The 25,834-nt window shown below is 46.1% G+C and overlaps 1 protein-coding gene across 10 annotated transcripts in view; it reads right to left on the bottom strand.

The window, feature by feature from the left end:
* Nucleotides 1–25,834, bottom strand: part of KIAA0586 (KIAA0586 ortholog) — a 165,248-nt gene that overhangs the window by 104,117 nt on the left and 35,297 nt on the right. For all 10 annotated transcript variants that reach the window (XR_008306756.1, XM_053248537.1, XM_053248533.1 and 7 more), the window contains 7 exons: nucleotides 25,314–25,386; nucleotides 24,406–24,549; nucleotides 23,163–23,337; nucleotides 12,878–13,066; nucleotides 11,493–11,680; nucleotides 6,975–7,070; nucleotides 5,520–5,603 (listed from right to left, as the gene is read on the bottom strand). Coding sequence is in view for 9 of the 10 variants with exons in the window: in XM_053248537.1 (XP_053104512.1) it covers nucleotides 5,520–5,603; nucleotides 6,975–7,070; nucleotides 11,493–11,680; nucleotides 12,878–13,066; nucleotides 23,163–23,337; nucleotides 24,406–24,549; nucleotides 25,314–25,386 (949 nt within the window). In the remaining variant the exon portion in view is untranslated. The remainder of the gene's footprint in view (nucleotides 1–5,519; nucleotides 5,604–6,974; nucleotides 7,071–11,492; nucleotides 11,681–12,877; nucleotides 13,067–23,162; nucleotides 23,338–24,405; nucleotides 24,550–25,313; nucleotides 25,387–25,834) is intronic.

The following is a 25,834-nucleotide window of genomic DNA, read 5'->3' as shown; positions in this document are numbered from 1 at the left end:
AAACAGCAAACAAAAACAGCATGAAGATAGAAGGTCAGCAGGGGAAGGGGCACTTCCCAGTGTATTGCACAGAGTGCAAAATGTATGACTATTTGCCCCATGGGCAGAAGTCATGGGTGTGTGCTCGATGCAAGGAGCTCCTGGCTCTCAGGGAACAAATCCATTCCCTTGAGACCAAGGTGGCAGATCTGGAGAAGTTCAGAGAGACAGAGAGGAATGTGGACGAGACCTTCAGGGATGTGATAGAGGCATCCCACTCCAGGGTTGGTAGCTCCTCTGCTGTCAGGGAGAATGAAGGTCTTGGGCAAGGAGGACATCAGTCTGAGGAAGAGGGAAATGCTCCTTTAGAAGGGACTCCTTCCATGGATGATGAGCCCATATCCTCTCGCACAGCGGATACTCCTCTGGGGGGTGGGGACCTCCTTGTAGTGGGTGATTCGATCATTAGAGGGATAGAGAGATGGGTTTGTGACCCATGTGTTGACCGCATGGTGACTTGCCTGCCTGGTGCGAAGGTTGCGGACATCACGCAGTGTCTAGACAGGCTCCTAGGCAGTGCTGGGGAGGAGACAGCTGTCGTGGTGCACGTCGGCACCAACCATGTGGGGAAATGCAGTCGGGAGGTCCTGGAAGCCAAATTTAGGCTGATAGGTAGCATCAGGTCCAGGACCCCCAAGGTAGCATTCTCAGAAATGCTACCTGTTCCACGCGCAAGTACAGTGCGACAGGCAGAGCTGAGGGGTCTCAATGCGTGGATGAGACGTTGGTGCCGGGAGGAGGGCTTTAGATTTGTTAGGCACTGGGACACATTTTGGGGCAAGCAAGGCCTGTACAAAAGGGACGGGCTGCACTTGAACCAAAATGGAACCAGACTGCTGGCGCTTAAAATCAAAAAGGTTGCAGAGCAGCTTTTAAAATGACACCTGGGGAACAGCCGACGGGAGCTGGGCAGTATCCCGTTTGGCAAAAGCCATCCTTTAAAGTGTGAGGCTGCAAAGGATTCAGATAAAACAGAAGGGGACAGAGCAGAACCGCATAAAGAGCAGACGAGAGCCTGCGCCAGCAGGTCAAAGAGTCAAAAGAATAGCATACATCGGGGAGAGATTCAGCATATAGGTGCTTATATGCCAATGCCAGAAGCCTCCGAGCCAAGATGGGTGAGCTGGAGTGCTTGGCTGCTAACGCAGAAATAGATATAGTGGGCATAACAGAAACATGGTGGAACAGTGAGAACCAGTGGGACACTGTTATCGCTGGGTATAAACTCTATAGAAAGGACAGGGAGGGGCGCCTTGGAGGAGGGATAGCACTGTATGTTAAAGAAGGGATAGAATCTAACAAGCTAGAAAACCTAGGTGGACTGGAGTCCTCCACAGAAACCCTGTGGGTGACTATACAAGGCCGGAAAGGGAACGTGCTACTGGGGATGTGCTATCACCCTCCGGATCAAAATGCCGACAGTGACTGGGAGTTACAGGAGGAAATCAGGGAGGCGTCAAGGAGAGGCAGGGCTGTAATTATGGGTGATTTCAACTACCCACACATAGACTGGCTAAATTCACATTCAGGTCAGGACAAAGAGGTCAAATTTATAGATATGCTAAATGACTGTGCCCTAGAACAGTTGGTCATGGAACCAACCAGAGAGAAGGCGACCTTGGATCTAATTCTGAGTGACACCCAGGACCTGGTGCATGATGTCAGGGTCATCGACCCTTTAGGGAACAGTGACCACAGTGCCATCAAATTCAGGATACATGCAGGGAGAGAATCACCAAGGATGTCTAACACGGACATTTTGAATTTTAGAAGAGGAAACTTCTCCAAAATGAGGAATATGGTGAAAAGAAAGCTGAGAGGGAAAATCAGGAGAGTCACTTCACTCCAGAGTGCATGGAGTTTACTCAAAACCACAATATTAGAAGCCCAGTTAGATTGTATACCCAAAAGGAGAAAAGGTACCACTAAGTCCAGGAGGATGCCAGCATGGCTAACGGGTACCGTCAAGGAAGCCATAAAAGGGAAGAAGACTTCCGAAATCGGAAGGCCTGTCCAAACGAAGAGAACAGAAAGGAACACAAACTCTGGCAAAAGAAATGCAAGGTGACAATAAGGGATGCAAAAAGAGAGTTTGAGGAACTTTTAGCCAAAAGTATCAAGGGGAATAACAAAAACTTCTTTAAGTACATCAGAAGCAGGAAACCTGCCAGGGAGGCGGTTGGACCATTAGACAATGAGGGAGTGAAAGAGATTATTAAGGAGGATTTGGAGGTTGCAGAGAAGCTGAATGAGTTCTTTGCATCTGTCTTCACGGCAGAGGATACTGAACATATACCTGTTCCTGAACCAGGCTTTTTAGGGATGGAGGCTAGATAGCTGAGTCAGATAGAAGGGATGATGTTCTAAACTTTCTGGAAAAACTGAAAACTAACAAATCACCAGGGCCGGATGGCACCCATCCAAGAGTCCTCAAAGAACTCAAATGTGAAATTGCTGACTTCTTTGCTAAAATATTTAACTTATCCCTGCAGTCAGGCTCTGTACCAGAGGACTGGAGAGTAGCAAATGTAACACCGATTTTCAAAAAGGGATCCAGGGTCGATCCGGGAAATTACAGGCCAGTTAGCCTAATGTCCGTTCCAGGCAAATTGATGGAAAGCATCCTCAAGGATAAAATTGTAAAGCACCTAGAAGAACAGGCCCTGCTGGGAGTGAGCCAGCATGGCTTCTGCAAAGGTAAATCTTGCCTCACCAACCTTTTGGACTTCTTTGAGGGTGTCAACGAGTGTGTGGATCAAGGTGATCCAGTTGACATAGTCTACCTGGACTTCCAAAAAGCTTTTGACAAAGTTCCTCATCAACAACTCCTGAGGAAACTGAGCAGTCATGGGATAAGGGGACAAGAACATGTGTGGATTGCTAACTGGTTGAAAGACAGGAAACAGAAGGTAGGTATAAATGGAGAGTTTTCACAATGGAGGGAAGTAAGAAGTGGGGTCCCCCAGGGATCTGTACTGGGACCGGTGCTTTTTAATTTATTCATCAATGATCTAGAAGCAGGGGTAAGCAGTGATGTGGCCAAATTTGCAGATGATACCAAACTCTTCCGGGTAGTGAAATCCAAAATGGACTGTGAGCAGCTCCAAAAGGATCTCTCCAAACTGGGGGAGTGGGCAACAAAATGGCAAATGCGGTTCAATGTTAGCAAGTGTAAAGTGATGCACATTGGGACGAAAAACCCCAACTTCAAGTATATGCTGATAGGATCCAAGCTGTCAGTGACGGACCAGGAGAGGGATCTTGGGGTTGTGGTGGACAGCTCGCCGAAAGTGTCGACTCAATGTGCGGCAGCTGTGAAAAAGGCCAATTCCATGCTAGGGATCATTAGGAAGGGGATTGAAAATAAAACGGCTAACATTATAATGCCCTTATACAAAACTATGGTGCGACCACACTTGGAGTACTGCGTACAATTCTGGTCACCACATCTTAAAAAGGACATTGTAGAACTGGAGAAGGTACAGAAGAGGGCAACCAAGATGATCAGGGGCCTAGAGCACCTTTCTTATGAGGCAAGACTACAACACCTGGGGCTTTTTAGTTTAGAAAAAAGACGACTGCGAGGTGACATTATAGAGGTCTATAAAATCATGCATGGGGTGGAGAAAGTGCAGAGAGAGAAATTCTTTTCCCTCTCACACAACACTAGAACCAGGGGTTACTCCATGAAATTGATTGCCAGGAGGTCTAGGACCAACAAACGGAAGTACTTTTTCACACAACGCGTGATCCACTTGTGAAACTCTCTGCCACAAGATGTTGTGACAGCCAACAACCTGGATGGCTTTAAGAGGGGTTTGGATGACTTCATGGAGGAGAGGTCTATCAATGGCTACTAATCTGGCAGCTATAGGCCACCTCCAGCCTCAAAGGCAGGATGCCTCTGAATACCAGTTGCAGGGGAGTAATGGCAGGAGAGAGGGCATGCCCTCAACTCCTGTCTGTGGCTTCCAGCGGCATCTGGTGGGCCACTGTGCGAAACAGGATGCTGGACTAGATGGGCCTTGGGCCTGATCCAGCAGGGCTCTTCTTATGTTCTTAAAAAGATCCCAGGACATATGAACTGCTTAATTTCCAATCTAGACACAGCAGTTCTGGCCTGGACCAAACATGCAACAGGAGGAGGGGGACTGGGTGACAGAATGGCCATACCATTTCAGGGAAGCGGGGGCAGTGAGAAGAAGAGTGCCTGCAAGTACTAGTACAGAAAGCAATGGGCTGGGTAAGAATGTTTGTCTCTGGCATTTTTGTTGTTGTTGTTGAACAGAGGGAGTATTCAAAAACAACACCCCTCACCTGCGGTCTGAAATGGTACAGTCTATTCTGTTACATCAGCATTCTACCACCTCACATTCTCCTGCAGACTCTGGAGGTGCTTTTAGGCCCTGTGTGCACCCACCTGGAACAGCAACTTTGTCAAGATGCAAACTAGACGTCTCAAGTCAAAGACAGCAGTGAGAGCTATCTGGCAGAAACACTGGTCTTCAAACCCTACAGAAGCCCAAACTGTGATAGCACCCATCTTGCTATTCAGATCACATAGGTTTAGTGATATATTCATACTAGCTGACCTGACGCAGAGCATCTGCGCCCCTAGTTCTCCCTGTCTCCACCCCCCTCCCAGTTCCATTTCTCCCTGGCGGCCAGCCAGCCTGGCTGCCGCTTCTCCTCCTTGGCACTTCTCTGGTGGCTGGCCAGCCTGGCCGCTGCTTCTCCTTCCCACCGCTTTTCCCAGCAGGATGGGCCATCCTTCATTTTCGCCAGCAGGCGGGCTGGAGATGGAGTGTGCCGCCCACTCCGCCGGTTTTGCCTGCCTGCCAGCTGCCTTCTTCCACCCAGCGGGCCAGACCATCTTTCCTTTTGGCTGGCAGGCGGGCCAGAGAGGGAGTGCGCCGCCCTCTCCACCACCCACCACCCACTTTCTCTGCCTGGCGGTGGCCATTCACCGCCGTTCTTTCCCCCACTGGCTGGCCAGCTGCTGCCACCGCCACCATTTTCTTGCCATACCTGTGGCTATCTGGCAGCTGCTCACGAACTCTCGCAAGAGCTGCCACACATGGGATCAGCCAAGGGTGAATCTTAGAGAATTAAATATATAGAAGATTCAGCCATGCTGCACTGACCTATGCGTTTGCACTGCTGCAGACAGGCCTTCAACAGCATGCTTTTATGCTAAGGGAAATTACAGAGTAAAATGCTGAGGTGCAGTTCAAACCTAGTGCAAACCAATGGGATTTTCGTCTGTTTGTTTGGCCTTTGAGTGCAACAGACAAGGGCTGAATTTTTACAAATGTAATCCAATGAGTTTATTTCTTTAAGAGCCCTCTAGGCATTAATGAATTAGGTATTAATGAATTAAATATTTATGAAACGTCTAAGGCAATTATTTAATGGGCAACAATGGTCTTGTTTAATCAATTTCTCTCCAGGGCAAAAAAAGAGGCTGTCAGCAAACCCACCTGACTGGCATCAGGAATCTCAGTGAAGTCAGTACCAGGAAGTTTCCGTTCTTCATCCTCCTGTTGACTGTCTTCTGGAGCAATCTATAAAATGACAGGTCAAATAAACCTCAGATTTAGCTTCACTAGAAAGCATGGTAAAAACAACTCTAGCCTTTTTGCTACAATTCAGAGTCCAGTGAAGAATGCCAAGTTAAAAAATAAAATATCCTCATCTATGCATCTACAAGTTCATCATTACTATACAAGCAAAATATCCGGACTATGATGGACAGAGGGTTGTCACCCCATTCACATACCCTTGCCTAGCCAGTTCAGAGGCTGCACTCAGGTACGCATGGTCATGTGGATGGGGTGTGTGAATTGCAAGGACCCTTGGGGATGTAGTACATTCAGACTCACACTGCATCCCCTCCCAGAATATCTGGCAGTGAAAGCCGGCTTCCCCAGGAAGGAAAAGAATGTTCAGGGCCAAACTGGGGCAGGAGGTGAAGTGCACATGATGAAGACACACTGACGCTCTGACACACTGATGATCTCAACCAATGAAAATTAAGCCCACTCTGATCTACATAGCCCCATCCTTAATAACTATAAATGACCTTACGGATCCCTTCTGGAATATATAAATATTTAGTAGATAAAGTATTATGCCAGAAACAGAGTTGTTTAATAGTATATCAGGAGTGCCCAAGCTACACACCACCACCACCACCATCACCCCTACATGCTGACAGATTATGGAGTTCTCAGGTCCTGGTCTGGCCCTACCAAGTAAAGCTGTACATGATAAGGAGAATAAAAAACCTGTTTTTGAACAGGTTTTATGCTGTTTTTAAATTGTTTTGTAATGATTGATTTGTGGGTTTTATTTTTATTGTTGTGCACTGACCAGAGCTGTTTGGATGGGGCGGTATATAAATGTAATAAATAAATATAATAAATAAATAGGCTTCTTGCTTGGGATCAGGATTTGCCCCCGTTTCAAGGTCTCCTTGGTCCTGATGTGTTGTGTTTTCTGATCTTGCTTGGCTTGACTCCAGCTTTGAGCTCATCTTCTGCTCCTGGTTCTTCTTTGTCGGATCAGTGTTGACCCTTGGCTTCAGCTCTGATTCATGACTTATTTCCTGATGCTGGTTTGACTGCTTAGCTTTGACTCCCAGCTTGCTTCCTGACACTGGAGCCAATTGGGGACAGCACACAAGAGTACACATAGCAAAATGGCTGTGTGTGCGACTGTCGCAAGGGATTATTTACAGTCTGCATAGCTTTTGCATACAGAGAAATGCTTCCCTTGTAAACATCTGTCAATCTGAAACAGCCCGTTGATGTCAAATCTCCTCCCAATCTGCACAGGCCTTTTCAGACCTGCTCTCTGTGATAAATGAAGTCCAGCACTAGGACTCTGTATCAAGTTAACATCTATGTATTAGAAACAGGAGTGAGTTAAAATACCTGTGTCGCGTCCTTTGTAAGGAGGGGAGTTGAACAAATCTGGTTTACACTTGAACTGTTGCTTGAAATACTGTCAATATCAACATTTGGTAGCACCTGGCAAGAAAGGAAAACCCCAGAAATGAACTCAAACTGTAGTACTTTTGCATCTTCTGACATTCTAGGAGGACATGAGCCCCACATCCTCAAAAACACTCGAGGCTCTACACGATCCGGGTATAGAGCCTGGGAAGGTTCTACGAAGAGAGTGGGCTTAGCCTGCTCTCTCCGCAGATGAGCAGCCAGTCATTGTTGGGCAGCCGGATAGGAGCCGGTAGGGGCTGCAGGGATCGGGGGTTGCCTGCCCCCCGGAAATCCCAGGATGCCCTGCCCAAGTGCTCCTGGGGAGATCCCTGACACCGGGAGGCTCATTTTAGCCTCCCGGCGGGGTTCTCCTCGAAAGTTGCCATGGCATGGAACTGTGCTGTGGCGACTCACGATCGGGGGGGGGGGGAGGGTTAGCGGAGCGCTTGCTCCGCTAACCCTGTTTAAGGGGAGGGCTTCTCTGGTGGGCTAGCCGCCAGAGAATCACGGGGCTCACCTGGTGGTTCTCATGATGGAAGAAAACTGGGCTAAAGGAACCCAGCCTGGTTTTCTCCCATCGTGAGAATTATTGCAACCAACATAGTGGACCCAAACTGCAGGCAAACTGCAAGTTGTGCTTATTAAAAGATTCATATTTATCTTGTTGATCCTCAAACAATGTTCACACTGCAGTCATGAGAATTAGAAACAAACATTTTCTTTGGCAAAGTGGATTCTCAGCATGCCAGCAAAATCCCACAAGTTGCAGAGAACGGAGCATTGGTTACTCATCGTGAAGGCTTCTTCTGGTTGCTGAGGTCAAGGCCATCTCTACGGGTTATCCTCGTCGCATGCTCCAGGGGCAGGACTTAAGTTAATTAGCTGAAGAAAGACCTGGGCTAAGGAGGATGACCCCGCCCAGTTCTTACAAGCCCAGTAGGAGTACAGCAGAAGGAGTAATACAACCAGAAAAAACAGCAAGAAGACAGACCCTCCGAGTATCAGGATGCAAGTGGCAGCTCTAGGCCACGCAGAGATCAGAAATGTCTCCCCCAGACACAGTCCAGAACAAAACGGGTGGGTCAAGATGACCTTGACCTCAGCAACCAGAAGAAGCCTTCACGGTGAGTAACCAATGCTCCATTCTTGGTTGCTGGGGTCAAGGCCATCTCTACGGGACATACCAAAGTTGTACGTCTTGCGGGAGGGACTGGTCTAGACTAATCCTGGGGGAGAACGCTCTGAAGGACATGTCGGCCAAACGCTGCCTGTGCAGAGACAAAGGTGTCCAGCTTGTAGTGCCGCGTGAATGTCGACGGATTCTTCCAGGTTGCGGCCTTGCAGATTTAGTGTAGGGGAGCGTTTGTAGAGAAGGTGGCGGATGCTACTGCTGCTCGAGTGGAATGAGCTGTGATCCTGGCTGGAAGTTGCTGGGATTCATATGCTGAGACGATACAAGCTCTAATCCACCTAGCGATGGTAGCTGAGGTGACCGCCTCACCCATGGAGACCGGTAGGTAGGAGATGAACATAGAATCAGACTTTCTGAAGGAAGCAGTCCTCTTTATATATGTCTTTAAGCAACGCCGGACATCCAGCTTATGCCACAGCTTTTCTTGGATGTATGGGACGTGGACAAAGGTAGGCAGGAACATGTCCTGGGAGAGATGGAATTGCGACAGGACTTTAGGTCTGAAAAAGGGGTCCGGAACAAGGCGAACGGAGTCCTCCACAAACACGCAGAAAGATTTATGAATGGACAAGGCCCGTAGCTCTGACAGCAGTCTGGCGGCTGTGATAGCCACCAGGAAGGCTAGCTTGAAAGAAAGCATCTTAAGACTTGATAGGTTTGAATGGTGCTAGCTGTAGAGCCCGAAGAACGGTGTGCAAATCCCAGGAGGGGAAACAGTGAGAGGTCGGAGATGATAGCAGTGTCGCTTCACGGAGGAAACGCTTAAGGAGGGGATGGACAAGCATAGACCTACGAGAGTGGCCAGCGATCATGCCGACTAGCGACGCCGCTTGTCTCTTCAAGGTGTTGGGCCTGAGCCCCTTATCCAGGCCCTCCTGTAGAAATTGTAGAAGGTGAGTCATAGAGGCTGTGCCCTTCTTGATGTGATGGCGGGAGGACCAGCGTAGGGATGCTCTCCATGTGCATTGGTATATTCTGCATTGGTATATTCTGTCTCTGAGGGAAGCCAAGAGAGTAATGTGACATTGTGAGGGAGTCCCTCATCAGCTAGGATCCTCCGCTCAGTCTCCATGCGGCTAGCTGAAACCAACCGGGATCTGGATGGTTTCCTGGTCCCTGTGACAGAAGGTCTGGAGAGACTGGAAGGAGCCAAGATTCCACAACACTGAGATGGAGGAGCTCGGCAAACCAGTGACGACGAGACCAGTGAGGTGCCACCAGTATCACTTCGGCCTTCAAGGTCCTGATGCGCCTGAGGAAGCGTGCTAGGAGTAGGATTGGTGGAAACACGTAAAGGACTCCGGAGGCCAAGTTGCCGAGAGGGCGTTGGTGTCCTTCACGGTCGAGCATGGGAACCTCAAGATGAACCTCGGGAGCTTTGCATTGAGAGGAGTTGCGAAGAGGTCGACCTCTGGAGCCTCCCACCTGCGTGCCAATTGAGCGAAAACACAGGGGTGTAGAGACCACTCGCCCGGAAGGAGGTCCTTTTGGCTGAGCCAGTCCGCTAGAGAGTTGAGGTCGCCCTTGACATGATGTGCTGTTATGGAGAGGAGGTGTTCCTCTGCTCATGTGAGTAAGAGGGTCGCCTCCTGATGTAGTGATCTGAACCGGGTGCCCCCTTGTCTGTTCACATGGGCTTTTACCGTCGTATTGTCTGTCTTCACAAGGACATCCTTTCCCTGAACTATGCCCTGGAAGCTGATGAGAGCCAAGCGGATGGCCCTCAGCTCCATCCAGTTGATGGAGTGCTTCCACTCCAACAGAGACCATCGACCTTGAGTGGAGTGCTGAAGACAGTGGGCTCCCCATCCCCTGGCTGGCATCCGTGGTTACTATCAGGCACGGGTAGTCCATGTATCGCTTGCCCTTCAGGATGTTCTGGGGTGCCAGCCACTAGAGGAGGGAGTGATGTACCGGCAAAGGAAGAATCAGCGTAACTGGTCACTTTAGAGACATGGCTGTCTGGTGAGGAAGGAGGAACCACTGAAGGATTTGAAGATGGAACCGGGCCTAGGGAATAGACTCGAGAGTGGCGACCATGAGGCCCAAGATCCTTGTGAGGGACAACAGGGGCACTCCGTGGAAACCTAGTGCCTGACGGATTTCTGAAGTCAGGAATAGGAATCTGTCGTGTGGGAGGAACAAGCGATCCTGTTGAGTGTCAATTATAATTCCCAGATGACGTGGGCGATTTGCGGGAACTAGTTGGCTTTTTTGAATGTTGATAATAAAGCCATGGTGCTGTAGAGTGAGTAGGGCAGACTGCAGATTGGAGTAGGCTAGGGTCTCGGAGCAAGATTGCAGAAGAAGATTGTCTAAGTAAGCGGGCGCCATCCTGGGTCGCCGGGGAAGGCGCCGCTTCCATAGGGGCCTCCGATATCGCCCTGCTCTCCCTCTGCTGGGGTGGTAGATGGGGCGCCGGGCGCCTTGCTGCCGAGTTGCTGTGAAGGACCCAGGGGAAGAAGGGCTCCCCCGTCTCGCCCGGGTCAGAGGAGGTCTGTTTTGCTGCTGCGGAGCGCGTTCCAGTGCCCGAGGGCGGGATATGCGCTGCAGCTGAAGCCGGCTCCCTTTCGGATGACTCTCTGGTAGCCGGCAGGCACGGCGGGGGTAGAGACGTACCGGGTGCTCTGGTGCCCTTTGGAAAATCCTTTCTAGGCTTCCCCGCAGGAACGCAGATATTCAAACTCGTTCCTGGTAGCTCCATACAGGGAGGGGAGAGGGGGGAAGGAGGGGGAGCGGGGAAGCAAGCCGAGGAAAAGATCGGTCCTTTTTTTTTTTTGCAGGAGAGGAGAAGCAGAGGAAAAAACTCAAACAATAGGCGAGAAAGGTTGGAAAGGAAGGGAAAGCTGTGGAAGGAAGAAAAGGCTAGAACAGAGTGAGACAAAAAGCCTGCCTGGAGCTATGCAGGACTGAAAGAACTGGGCGAGGTCATCCTCCTCAGCCCGGGTCTTTCTTTAGCCAATTAACTGAAGTCCTGCCCCTGAAGCACGCGACGAGGATAACCCGTAGAGATGGCCTTGACCAACCGAGAAGGTACATTTGCAGTTCCCCAAGTACTTTCAGCCTTCTCTTCTAAAAAAAATGATTCATACCAATTTGTGTTGGGTGCACATCAATCTTAAGACACAAAACACCAAGAGCAAAGCCATGGCATGTATTTCCACTACCAAGTCGACAAATCTCAAGCAGCTGAACACAAAAAAGATTGCCATAGTATCAGGGTTACATTTAATAATCCAGCATTTGTCATTCTTGTTCCGTACCTGCACAGTGAGCTTGGGGGGGTCTTTTTTCTCCGATTTCATCTCTATTACGGCAATGCTGGGTTTCTTCATCTTTGGTCGGGGCTTTGGGGGAGCAGGAGGAACAGAAGTGGTCACACTAACAGGATGGAATTCACCTATCATAATTCCTGCAGGTTGGGGTGAGATCCTGTCAATCTGTTTTTGGCCTAATGAAAGTTCAGAACAACAACAAAAGGGAAAGTGGAGAGAAATCCACTTTAGTAAATCCTGGATCAGAACATAAACGATAAGCAAAAATAAAGCTGAATAAATAGTGATTAGGTGAAAATATATATAAGCTCTTATCACTCTTATAACACAAAGTTAAGCAAACCTACACAAGACTCACAGTGCACTTGAACTGTCATGTGTGTTATGCCACCCAATCCACACATTTCTGTCATTGAGATCACACAGATTTATTTATTTATTGTTAAATTTATATACACAGATGCATGTAGCCTTGAGACACATTACATTCGACAGGTGCAGGAAGGAAATGCATACACACCCGAGGTTTGCTCCCTCACCCCACCACATACAGAGTCTACTTGCTGGGACAAAAGGGGAACCAGCCCTAGTTTGAAATCCTACTCACCATGAGGACATTTCCTAGTAGAAAGTGGGCTTAGAAATCAATTTGAAAGAAAAATGGGCTGCCCTTGAAGACTTTCAACTCCAACTAATTGGACTGGTTCATGAGCAAAGCATGTTTAAGATGACATCCATTCTTCCACAGCTATTCAGCGAGAAAGACACCCCACTGCAGCAATTTGTGCAAGTTTAAACATGCTTCCAGATTGCTTCTGCAGTTTTCTCAGTCCTCCTTTTTTCTAATAATCTGATGTCCAAGGACAAGATATCCCCCCACTGCTTTGTGGCAATTTTGTTTACCACAGTGACATCTAGGGATGAAAAAAAGCAACTACTGGTAAGTGCCGATTACAGCTGCTACAAGAAAAAACACACACAGAAACACAAGATTGCTCTCACACAACTCACACATTTTAAGCTAGTCCAGCTGATTCAAAATAAAGGTGTGGCTTATTTCAGCTTATTAATAGAGGATTCTCGGTTTCTCTTCCAAATTACCATTTTTCCATATAAGAGTAATCAAAACATGTATAAGGAGACTGGGATGGGGGCTGGGCTGATAAGAATTATAAGCTGCAATCAAAGTTGAGGGCCCCATGTTTTCATCTTGTATATAGGCTCCCCAAGAGCAGCCTTGCCTCAGAATTAAAACTATTGGGGCGGGAATCTCAATAAATTTTAATGGTGCAACTTTAGCCGTTTCTCTGAAGCTGAGCATATGAACAACACTCATATGACTTGAGGAGTCCCCCCTTTTTTCTTGTCCATACCTAACGGAATAGCCATAGGAATGAGATGGCCTTCAAGAGGTCCTGACACATCAGGAGCCTCTTTGGTGGGGCTGAAAAGGTACTGGAGTTCCCGACGCGGAGCAGAAAAAGGACGTGACTTCTTTAGGCTGGAGATTTCACTGTACACATAGTTGCTGGTTTGTGTTCTTGCTGATTTTAATCTTGTACCTGGAAGGCCAAATAAATATGTCAGTTTCCAATATACTTTGAGCAGATGAGGACATGAAGTTTTAGATCAGGCTCTAGTGGACCAAAGTAAAAGTTCTCCAACAGACATGTTGTGCTCTTGGGTGTTGCAAGTAGGGCAGAGGGTAGCTTCTGATTAAGCCAGGAACCCCCTGCCCTTGGATGAACGTTTGTTATGAAGGTCTACCAGCAGGGAGCACCATGCAGAGGGAATGATTATCACCACCACCACCACCACCCTTTGTTTATTTAAGGGCTTTAATATGCCTCTTTCAAGCTACAGGCTTCAGAAGTGGCTTATAACAACAAAAAACATCAGGCACCCCTAGGCTCCAACCCAGTGGTATGTCCCTGCGCTCAGCTCTTCCTGTGGGAAGAATCAATGGCAGGTTTCTGGCTACGGCTTGCCTAAATCAGTCTTTAATAGGGAGCTTCCACTTTAGGAGACTGAGCGGAAGCAGTTGTTAGAAAAACCTGGGAAAACAGAATGCTCAATGGATTATTATTTTTTAAAAATCCTTCCATTTTCTGCCCAGAACCAATATGCAGCTCTACAGGTATGGACACCAGTAGTTGTTTTGTTGTTGTTGTTGTTTTATTTATACCCCACCCAAACTTACATCTCTGGGTGGCTTAACACTAGACCCCAAAGAACATTCATACATAATAAAGTGAGTCAGATCTACCCAGCCCTGTAACATCTACTCTGACTGGCAGCAGTTCTTCAAGGCCTCAAGCAAAGGTCTTTCATAGTCTAATTCAGGGATTTTTAATGTGTGGGTCCCCAGATGTAATTGGACTTCAACTCCCATAATTCCCAACCAAAGGCCACTGGAACTGGGGATTATGGGAGTTGAAGTTCAATAACATCTGGAGACCCACATGTTGAGAATCCCTGATCTAATTTACCAAAAAATGTATAAGTAAAAAAAAGAATGGAGGGTTTTTATATAAGCAAGGCATGTACCCTGCTACCAAAAAAACCCAGGTTGCTCACTTGTAACTGATGATCTGATAGTGATCCATTTTATTCATAAGGAATGGGTTCTGCGCCTGTGCAGGGTCCTCGCGGGTAGTTCAACTAGCTCCTTGTGACGCACACTCTGCCCTGCATGTGCTCTGTGCTTCCGTTGAAATCAGCAGTTGGGGGCACCACTTTCCCAGTTTCTTGCAGACCGCCATATCTTGACGATCTGCCTGTAACCATATATGGGTTTTGTGGTTTTTTTTAACATTACTGTAGCGGGGAGGTTCAGGAGGATCTTATGAATACAACAGATCGATCAGTTAGAGTTGAGTAACCTGTTTATCTGGATCGTGATGCCTTGCATTCATAAGGAAATCTTATCCCCGACAGATGTGCTGTTGAGGGAGCGTATACTCTTGTTGAATGTGCTCTTATAGTATGTGGGAGGTCCACACCCTGCTGCTTGTACATTTGCACAATCAACTCCACCAACCAATGTGCTAGTCTCTGTCTGGGGATTGGTTGGCACTTGCCTTTTCCCTTGTAAGCTACAAAAAGTTTCTTTGTTTTCCTATTTGCTCTTGTTGTTTCTAAGTAGTATATCAGGGGACGACGAACATCCAAAGAGTGCAGTGCCCTTTCTAATAGTGTCTCTGGATTTTGAAAGAAGGTAGATAGAGTAATTTCTTGATTTAAATGGAACGCCATCATTATCTTAGGAAGGAAACTTGGATCTAGCCTCATAACCACCTTGTGTGGATACAACTGAGTACAAGGAATATCTATACGCAACGCTGTCAAGTCACTTACTTGCTTGGCGGTAGTAATGGCAATAAGGAATGCTGTTTTTAAACTGACCAGTTTGAGAGATGCCTTTGTCACTGTCTCAAAAGGGGCCTCAAAACCAAGGACAAACTCCATTGTTACACTGGTTTCCTTATTAGAGGATATAAACTGTTCTTCACTCCAAAAAATCCCTTGCAGTCCAGATGGGAGAACACTGTTGACCCATCCCACCCTTTGTGCTTTGACGATACTGCAGCTAGATGCACTTTCATTTGCCAAGTCACTAATCTTCAAGGAGGTCACGTACAGTAACACCTGTGTCAGAGTGGCCTTCCTAGGAAGCAACCATGATTACATGCATAGATTGCAAATCTCTTTCATTTGCATCTATAATTCTTTCTTGTTGACAGCCTTCAATTATTTAGCAAAATTTCCTTTAGAATCCTATTCTCCATGCTGTCATCTGCAGAGTCTTTACATCTGGGTGCTGCACCATTCCACTGCCCCGTACTAGAAGGTCCGGCTGAAGAGGGAACCTGTGGAAACTGTTCCTCGAGAGTTTGAGAAGTGATGCAAACCATGGCTGCGGTGGCCACCACAGCATCACCAGTATGCAGGCAGAGTTGTCCCTCATGATCGGTGCTAGCACACAATTGATTAATGGCTGTGGCGGAAACACATTTTGTCCCACTGAAGTTGAAATGCATCTCCTACGGATCTCCTGCCAACCCCTGCACGTGAGCAGTATCTCCAATATTTTTTGGTGGCAGCAGTCACAAACAAGTTGGTTGTCCCCACAAGTCGAAAACCCGCAGCAGATACACGCTGTTCATCTCCCATGTGTGGTGTTGGTTACTTCAAACAACTGAGGTCATCCACCAATATATTGTCCACACCTCTTATGTGTATGGCTAGAGGGTACACTCCATGGCAAATGCACCATTCCCAAATCTGTATACTCAAGGAGCAGAAGGAATGGGACACTGTTCTGCCCTGTCGGTTTAGATACACAATGGCCGTCATGCTGTCCAACTGGCACTCTGTTCCTGAGCAACAGCTTAAATGCTTTCAGTGCCATACAGTCATCAGTTCCAAGTAGTTTATGTGACAATGAGTCTGTTGTATTGTCCACCACCCTTGTATCTGATGCTCGGCACAATGGGCCCCACATCCCAGCAAGGAAGCACCTGTCATTACCCACTGGGTGTGTGTGTGTTAAAGGCTTGAATGGGACCCCTTCCAACAGATTGGTCTCTATCGTCCACCAGTGTAGAGAGTGTAGTATCATCTGTGGGAGTGTCAGCAACTTTTTTTGGCAGTTAACATTGGGGTGGAAGTTCCTGAGGCACCACTTCTACAGAGGCCTCATACCCAGACACTCGTAATGCACCGTGGCATTGCAGGATGCCATCAGTCCCATTAACCACTGAATACTTTCCGTGAACTGTACTGGGGTCTTGGTGAAACAATGTATCAGGTCCCTGATCTGCTGATAGCGTTCTGTTGGTAAGAATGCCCTTTTTAAACCACACATCCTGAATCGCTCCAATACAACATGTGTGTGTCTGTGGTTCCAGATTCAACTTCTTCCAGTTGATGTCGATGTCAACATCCCGCAACAGCTGTAACACATAGTGGATCTGCGAACGTAACCTTTCTTTGTCATCGCTCATCAGCAGCCAGTCGTCTAAATACAGGAAAACCACAACGCCTTCCGTCCGTAAGTATGCCACTACCGCAGCCATGATTTTTGTGAACACACGTGGGGCTGTTGATAATCCAAAAGGGAAGGACAGTGTATTGGAACACTACATTTCCCATTGTAAATCTTAGGTATTTGCGGTGGCCCTCTTGAATGCTCACGTGGAAGTATACATCCTTCAAATCTATCGTTGCCACCCACTCCTCCTTGCACAGGAGAGGTAGTATCCCTTGCAACGTCGTCATTCTGAACCTGCGTGCCCACACAAAGCAGTTGAGAGCTTGAAGGTCCATGATTGCCTAAATTCCCCCATCCCTCTTTGGGATTTGAAAGTAACGGGAGTAAAAGCCAGCCAGTCTCTCCATCCACTGCACAAGGGTGACTGCCTGCTTCGCCAGAAGCACCTGCACTTCTTCCAACAACATAGACATTGCTCTGGTGTAGTTGAGTCCCGAGAATGGAGGTAAAGCTTTCAACTCTATAGCGCAGCCAGTCTCGATAATTCAAAGTACCCATTGATCAGAGCTTATGTGGTGCCATGCTTGGGTATGGCTTGCCAACTTGATGGAATTGTGGGCAACCACAAGGCAGGTGTTGTGTGTTTTGGCAGTCATCTGCTGTTGTTTATGCAGTGGATAGTTGAGCAGATCAAAGAGTCTGCTTATTATTGTCCTTGGGAGGCCTGTTTTGGCCTTTGTTTCTTTGTCCAAATCCTTTATTATTTTGGTACAGGCGTTACTGATAGCGGATATCCCATCTATCCTGTTGCCTGTACACAGATGGCTGGTGTCCATAAGGACAGTAGCAGGAAGTTGTCACTGTAGTTAATGTGGATGCCATAAATGTTTTGGTAGTGAACTTCGACTTCCTTTGATGATTTCATTGTGGAATCCATGCTCTCACTAAAAAGGCCTTTCCCATCAAACGCCAGGTTCTCTACACATTCACGCATGTCCTGTTGCAGGGATGTAGTCCTCAGTCAAGCATGGTAATATAAAGTCACCACAGTCACCATGGTGAGTGACTGTTTCTGCTAGGTGCTTGAACTGACTAAGTTGCTGCCTAGAGACAGCAGTAGTTTTTTCAAATATTTCTGCATATCGATCTTGAAACTCCTCTGGAATTTGCAAAGTAGAATCCTGGAGTAAAGTGTCCCATAGAAAATGATTATATCGAGCCATGCATGATGCATAATTGGCAATTTGGACAGCCAAACTTGAAGTTGTATAAACCTTTCTTCCCAAAACATTCAGTTTCCTGCCTTCTTTATCAGAAGGCATTGTATGGCCGTGTCCAGCTTTTGAAGAAGAAGCACAATTGAGCACCATCGAATTCAGAACAAGAGGACAAAGTAAGTATGCATTTTCTTCCTCCTGTATCCTATATAATCCCTCCAATTGCTTAGATGTTGATGATGAGGTCTGCAGTACCTCTCAAGCTGTCTGAGCCGCCTTAGTGATGACCAGCAGAATAGAAAGGAAGGGCGAATGGATGTGAGGTCTTAGCCGCTGCCATCATATTATAAACAGGATCTTTTAGATCCATCTCTGGCAGCTTCAACTCCATTCCCAAAGCCTCTGCTATCTCTCTTATTAAGGCACAGTAGGCCTTTAACTCTTCCGACAGGAAAGTTGATCTCTTTGGAAGCACATCCAGGGATGGCTTGTCCCATTAGAATACATGGCAGTGGACTCTGTAGAATACCCATCACCATCTCCAACCAGAGGCAGAGCTTCCGGGGACACTGTCTTCGTTTTCTTCTTCTTCGGCACAAGAGTACAGGTTGAGTATCCCTAGTCCGGATATCCGAAATCCAGAATGCTCCAAAATCCGGAAACCACCATGGCATGCGCCTGCAGCACCAACCCATTGCGGCTGAGCACCTCGTACCAAAACAAAACCCCAAACGCCTCAGCTCACTCAAGACGAAGGTGAGCGGGGGATAAAAAGCCCGGGAGCTGGAGCAGCAGCCGCTGCCACTGCTGAAGTGCAATCGAGGATGGGAAGGGAAAGGAGCGGAGGGGGATGAGGGAGGGTGGGTGATAGGGGAAAGCCCCCCTCCTCCACTCCCTGCTCAGTTTGGCACTTGCTCTGTTGGCATCTGTTTTGGTGTTCTGTCGGTGTCTGCTCTATTTTGTAAAGGTGCAGTACAGTGTATTGTCAAAAATGTCAAAAAGACCTGCAGATATTCCTATGGTTAACAGTGAAAAGAAAAAGAGGAAGCATTTATGTTTATCTATAGCACAGAAAAATAAAGCTGTTGGAGAAACTGGACAGCGGTGTAAGTGTGAAACATCTTACAAGCAAAGATCTATCACAATGAGCTGAAAATTGAAGGGTACTGTGAATATTCAACAGGCTGGTTGCAGAATTTTTTTCTTAAATGGCATTAATTTTTTAAAGATTTGTGGTGATACAGCATCTGCTGATCACGAAGCAGCTGAGAAATTTACTGATGAGTTTGCCAAGGTCATCGCTGATGAAAATCTGACGCCAGAACAAGTCTATAATGCTGATGAAATAGCACTGTTTTGGCATTATTGCCCCAGAAAGACACTGACCACAGCTGATGAGACAGCCCCTACAGGAATTAAGATGTCAAGGACAGAATAACTGAGCTGGGATGAGCTAATGCAGAAGGCATGCATAAGTGTAAACTTGCTGTGATAGGCAAAAGCTTGCACCCTCCCTGTTTTAAAGGAGTGAATTTCTTACCAGTCTATTATTATGCTAACAAAAAGGCATGGATCACCAGAGACATCTTTTCTGATTGGTTTCGAAGCTGGACTGGTTGATGACTGCAAGATTTTGTTATTCATTAAAAACTGTTCCACTCAACCTCAAGCTGAAATTCTTATCAAAAATAATGTTTATGCCATGTACTTTCCCCCAAATGTGACTTCACTAATTCAGCCAAGTGACCAAGGTATCCTTAGAGCAATGAAGAGTAAATATAAAGACATTTTCTTGAACAGCATGCTAGCAGCAGTGAACAGAGGCGTGGGTGTGGCAGGTTTTCAAAAGGCATTTAGCATGAAGGATGCCGTATATGCAGTTGCCGACACTTGGAACACAGTGACTAAAGACACAGTTGTGCATGCCTGGCACAGCCTCTGGCCTGAGGATATGTTCAGTGATGGTGATAAACAAGGCGATGACTTTGAAGGATTCTGTATGTCCATTGAGAAAGAAATGTCTGACCTCCTTACATATGCAAAAAATACACCTTCAGAGTCCGTCAGCAAGCTATAAGAAGTGGATATCAAAGAAGTTTTTAACATCGATAATGAGGCTCCAGTTGTTTATTCATTGACTGATGGTGAAATAGCTGAAATGGTTCTGAATCAAGGTGATCGTTATAATAATGACGAAGAAGATGACGTTGTTAACACTGCAGAAAAAGTGCCTATAGATGACATGGTGAAAATGTGTGATGGGCTTATTGAAGGACTAGAGCAGTGTGCATTCATAACAGAACAAGAAATCATGTCAGTTTATAAAATCAAAGAGAGACTTCTAAGACAAAAACCACTGTAAATGAGGCAGATGCAGATGACTGGAAGAAACATTCAAAAATGCCATCCAGCAGAATGCCTCCTCATCCCTAGAGGATCCACTTCCTGGTCCCTCAACTGCTTCTGATGTTCCTTCTCATGATGATGTCAACAATGATGTACCCTCTCCCTCAGGTTTCTCAGTCCATTTGTAGTTCTGTTTTTTGGTGTTGCATTTATCTTCTTTTGTAAGCAGAGATCAAGCTTTTTTCAGTAAGTACAAAAAAAACATTATTTTCACATGAAATCTGAATTTCATCTCCACCTAAAATGGCCATGTTTGAGTCTAACATGACCAGCAACATTATTGCGTTGAAAATTTCCTAGCAATTAGTTTTCATTACATTTACAGATACCTGTAGTGATCGTAAATTCAATGCTTATTTGTTTTTATATTATAAATAAAACCTTTTAAAAAAACACAGTGTACAGTAACCTTTTGTGTTTAGACTTGGATCCCATGCCCAAGATATCTCATTATGTATGCAAATATTCCAAAATCCGGAAAAGTCCGAAATCCGGAACATTTCTGGTCCCTAGCAGTTTGGATAAGGGATACTCAACCTGTACCTGGATGTGGTGCAGGAGGCTGCACAGGTTGTTTCAGGTGCTCAGGCATAACAGCTTGTGTCTGGCAGGCAGTCAACATAGTAGTTGCAGCATTAGTAGCCGTAAGTTGCGGTACCTGCTTTTCTGGGACAATCCACAAAGGGCGCTACAAAGCCTGTTGAGCCTTCCACAGCTGAAATTCAGCATAGTCAACTGGCAATGCAATAGTAGGAGTATGGCAAAAACCACAAGAGTGTGTAACTTCCTTGCGACCCTGGTGGCTAGGCACTCCCTGCTGCCAGAGCCCCTGAGAGCTCACATACTGTACAAGCGACTTCCAAGTCATAGATGGCAATGTTGCTGCCACAGCTGGCCCTGTTCTTCGTGTAAACAATTGGAAAGACCTTGGCACCAAAGGGTCTGGAACCTGTAAAGGAAACATCAGCCACATAGGCATCGTAGTCCCTGATGTAGCAATACGCTGCGGCGACACTGACAGTGTCTTCGGTATTGACACTGGAACCTGCTCGACATCCTGTTCGATATAGAGGCCACTGCTCAAAAAGTCGACCCCAAAGGGGTACTCTTTGTTGAATCCAGCATAGGCAGTAATGTATTGGTTGCATTTGGATCCAAAGATGCACCATCATCCTGATCATGGTCTGAGGTGAAGTCAATGAAGTCTCCCCCTTGCCCCCACATGATGCTTATGTTGAAGGGGATTGCACCAGAGTTTATGCTGGAGACAGCTGAAGAACTCTTCTGGGTTGCACCGAGGCAAATGGCAAGCACGGTAAACCTGCCGGCATTGTGGTTGCTACTGAAGGCACAGTCAATGTCGATGTCGACATCGAGCCTGGGAAATGGATGTTCTGCTCCATCAATGCCATAGTCAAGTTCATGGTTGATGCCAGCGGCAGTTTTTCCTATGTCGACGTCAAAGGCTGTGCTTTCAATGTTGTTGGAGCAGCCAGCAACACTGAAAGCAGGCTATAACTCTGTAGTGTAGTTGAAGAAGGTGTGCTGTCCTTTGATTTCGACTTGCCCCAATGCTTCTTTCATGGCAGAGAATCCTCCTCATCCAAGGAGTGTTTCCTCTTTTTTTGGTCTTTATGTCGATGAGTCGGTATCGGGACCTCTTTTGGTCTCTTGAATACTGGCTCTGTGCTTTTTGTAGTGGTTTTAGACTGCATATCAGCAGAGCCTTGCATATTCGATGCTGAGCCTTGCATGTTCGATGCTGAGCCCAGCATTGACCTGCTCCACGATGTTGAGGGGTGATTTGGCCTCAGAGTCAGTGGACAAAGCACCTTGTCGTATAGCGCTGCACGCAGACACATTGCCCAATTTTTCCAAGGTTTTTTGGAGAAAGAACAGCATATTTTGCATGCTGTTGGATTGTGCTGTTTTCCTAAGCAGAGGAGGCATGAATCATGGTAGACCGTTGATGGTAACATAGCCTGACAGTCCACACAACGCTTAAATGTTTTCTTAGTCTCCATTGCCGTTAAAGGCACATCCTGAGGCTACAGCCCCATGGCTCCAAGACACAAGAAATCCAAATCCACATAGGCAGTTTGTTAAATGTTAGAGTTGTTGAAAAACAGTCAAAGTTCAATGCAAATAAAAATTATTTTCTTATCTTTCTCTCTATTTAATCTAGATGAACCGAGGAGCCAGCAATGAGATGTTGACACTTTGGCAGTCAAGTAGAAACTGGGAAAATGGCGCCCCCAACTGCCAATTTCAACAGAAGCATAGAGCACATGCAGGGCAGAGTGGGCGTAACAAGGAGTGGGCGTAACTAGTCAATCTACCAACAAGGTCCCTGCGCAGGCGCAGAACCCATTCCTTATTAATGCAACGGATCACAATCCATATCCCTAGGTTCTCCCCAAAAAACTAAGCATAAAAACTAAGCAACATATAACAGATAAACAGGGCTGTTCTGGTCGTTGATCGAAATAAAGCTGATTGATTGATAAACAGGGGCATGAACTAGTACTTTCTTCTGTTTGTCCAGAACCTTGTCAAAACAATTTCAGTACTAAACACAAATTCTTATGTTTGAGGAGAACCTCTTCACAGTGCTGATGGTTTTATAACTAACCATGAGAGAGAGGCACTGCTGCAAATGACTGATGGGGTGGGACTTCCAGCCCCACTTTAGACACTGTACTTCACTGTACTTGCATACAGCATCTTTGCTGTGGCTTACGAACAGGACTTGAGTTTGTCCCTTTTCACTGCCAGCTAAAGCCACTGAAAGATAGGACATGAAACAGAAGTCTGATGCCACACATAGTTCCCTCCTGTGAGCCCACCTCACTTCTCTGTGTAGAGCAGTAAGAACAAGCAAAGGAACTTCAAATGCAGCCATTACAAATAGGGAATTAAGGAAAGAGATATAAAGAAGTCTAACAAGATCAAAGCAAAACAGAATAGTTAAGCGGAAATCGAGGCAGACAATGTTGGAAACACTGGGTTCTTTTAAGGGGGGAGTGGGAGAAGATTACCTACCTCTAACACATTCTACCAGTTTAGGTCTTGGAGGCTTTGATTTGGGAGAAGGGGAATTGAACCTCAGATACGGAGCTCTCTTAAGCGTGCTCCTGTGACCTTGGTAAATCGGCCGGCCATAGATCTGAGTGAGATGCTCTTCATTCTGCATCTCTTTGCTGGTTTTTGGAGATCCCTGCATTCAACAGAAAACAATCCTTGAAGTTTATATTAGAAAGTTGAGTGGTTACATTAAAAAGCAATGTGGTGCAATGGACAGAAGTACTAGATGTGGCCTATTATTACTATTATGGATCTTTATATACCGCCTTTCAATAAAAGTTCACAAGGGAGACTTGATCCAAATCCCTGCTTAGCAATGATAGCTGAAAAGGCAGGCCTTAGGCAAGTTGCTCCCCTTAACTTACCCTAACTCAGGGGATCCCAACTTTGGGTTTGCAGACGTAGCTGGACTACAACTTTCATCATCCCCACTCACAGTGTTCAAAGGTCATTTCAAAAGTGAAGGATGGAGGGAGAGGAAGGGGGTGAATTCAAGCAAATGCAGTTACACATATTTATGCTTTGTTTCAATTGAAGCTGAGGACTACAGAAGTTATGCCAACTTGGGCAAAAGATGGGTTGTATGGAAGGATTGGATTGACTACTTAGCCAACTAGGCCAATGAACAAAATTAGCTATGCTAGCATGCAATGTTTACATTTAGTTATATTTCGAAGAACTCAGGGTCCGATTTCATAAGGCAGCAAAAAAGGGCAATTTTCCAATGCCCTATATTGATTTGGATTCCATTTAGCATGTTTGATTTATATTAAGCATGCAAAGGGGGGCGGGCAGGGCGGGGGCATATTAATTTTATGTGACTATCTCAAAACCTTTTCCCAGTAGCCAAAAATAATTAAACTGAAACATTTTGATGGGGGGGGGGAATATTCAGCACATTTCATGTAGTTTCATGCTGCCACAGCTTTAACTTTGCCGCCAACCAGGCTGTATGCTTCCGGTTTTAAGTTTTCTGTCCTGCTTACCCCTACTCCCATTTACAGAGAAAAAGGAAATTCATGTGTGCATGCAACGAATATAGGGATAGATGCTTCACACTCCTATTCTCTTCTGAAGAGTTTCCAAGCACACACAGTCCCAGGCAACTCACTCAGCTTGGTCCCAGCCTCGTGCCACAAGGCTCCTGGGTCAAGCCCCAGAGCCCCTCCTGACAACTAAAAGCTCAACTCTGCATTCTCACCTCCTTTTGGCAGGTCCTTGCTACAGGCAGGAGCCTTTTAGTTGAGATTCCTTGGAGGTACCGAGATTTTGCTCTGATTTCTCTGACAGGCTTCACATGCTTGATGGTCTGGGTACTGGGGAAATCCTTTCTTGCCATTTCATCCTTAAAGACCAGACAGACAAAACAGTCAACAAGGTGATAACTGAGTGTTAAATAAGAGATTTGTGGGCAACTTTGATCATTCATGCTTTCAAAGAAGTGATCTAAGTAGAGTAAAGGTTTTATGATGGAGCAATCAAGTAGATCCAGGGCTAGGCAATGTGTAGCTCTCCATATGTTGCAGAACTACAACTCCCATCATCCCCATCTGAAATAAATTATGGAGTAATTATGGAGTAAGAGTTTGTTAAAATCTAAAGCAGAGGGGGTGTGCAAATCTGTAAGCTCTAATTCAGTTTACTGATTGGGCCACTGATGAAGACTGTGGGAGGTTGAAATAGATCCGGCCAACAACCTACTACTGGCAAATAGTTTATAGTACTTGCTGTTTGGACAAGAATGAACTACTTGTTTTTTTAAATCACCATTTGATTATTACTGCTTATTAATTATAGAACTTTGCCTTGGTTTCAAGAACTTTGTTCATGCTTATATAGCACATGTATAGAGGCACTGCTCTTTATGTACAAAGACATAAATTTACATGATCATGTACAAAACCAAAAGAGAGATGCAATGTTGAATCTCTTTCTCTCACACATGGGAAAGTGGGAGGGGGGGCATTGCTTGAGAAGGTGACCAAGGGTCAAGTGAAATTGTTTGGAGGCCACATCTGGACTGTGGATCACTAATTAACCATCACATAAATGCCTCGTAGAAGTCAGAGATCCTTCTTGTTCAGTTTGCTGTAATCACAAAAGTTATACCTGAATTTCCCGGCTGATTGTTTTAATCCATTCATCTACAGTTTTTCTAATCCGTATCTCCTCCAGCATATCTCTAAAAGAGAAAGGAGGAAAGGGCTTAAAGCTTCTTCTTGAGTGAGAAGTTCTTTACTCATGCAAAGTTTTTTTTTTTTAAAGCACAGGAAATTTAATTGCAATTCTTGATGCTGGGTGGACCAGGGAGAGTGATAAAGAGAGAATGAAATTCCAGAAATGAGAAATTTTCAAGGATTGGATAGGCTAAAATTCAATGGGCCCAGACCATAGGCTTTTGTTTGAATGCAGACAAAAACACTTGCTTAAAACATTGAGAGAGTTTTCTTAAGACCATTCCCCCGCCCACCCGTGTTCCCTCTAATTTTTTCCGCCAGTGAGCGGAATGAAGTTGGTTCTGGGCAGTAGTATCAAGGAGGTGTGCGCACATATGCACTATTACAAAACACACACACAAATACTTAAGGAAATAAGTGTATTTTACAATTCTATTCATAAAACAATTTTTA

This window comes from Hemicordylus capensis, chromosome 1 (assembly GCF_027244095.1).
Source record: "Hemicordylus capensis ecotype Gifberg chromosome 1, rHemCap1.1.pri, whole genome shotgun sequence".
Lineage (NCBI taxonomy): Eukaryota > Metazoa > Chordata > Lepidosauria > Squamata > Cordylidae > Hemicordylus > Hemicordylus capensis.
The sequence above is the reverse complement of the archived record's forward strand: the minus strand, read 5'-3'. Positions and strand labels throughout refer to the sequence as shown.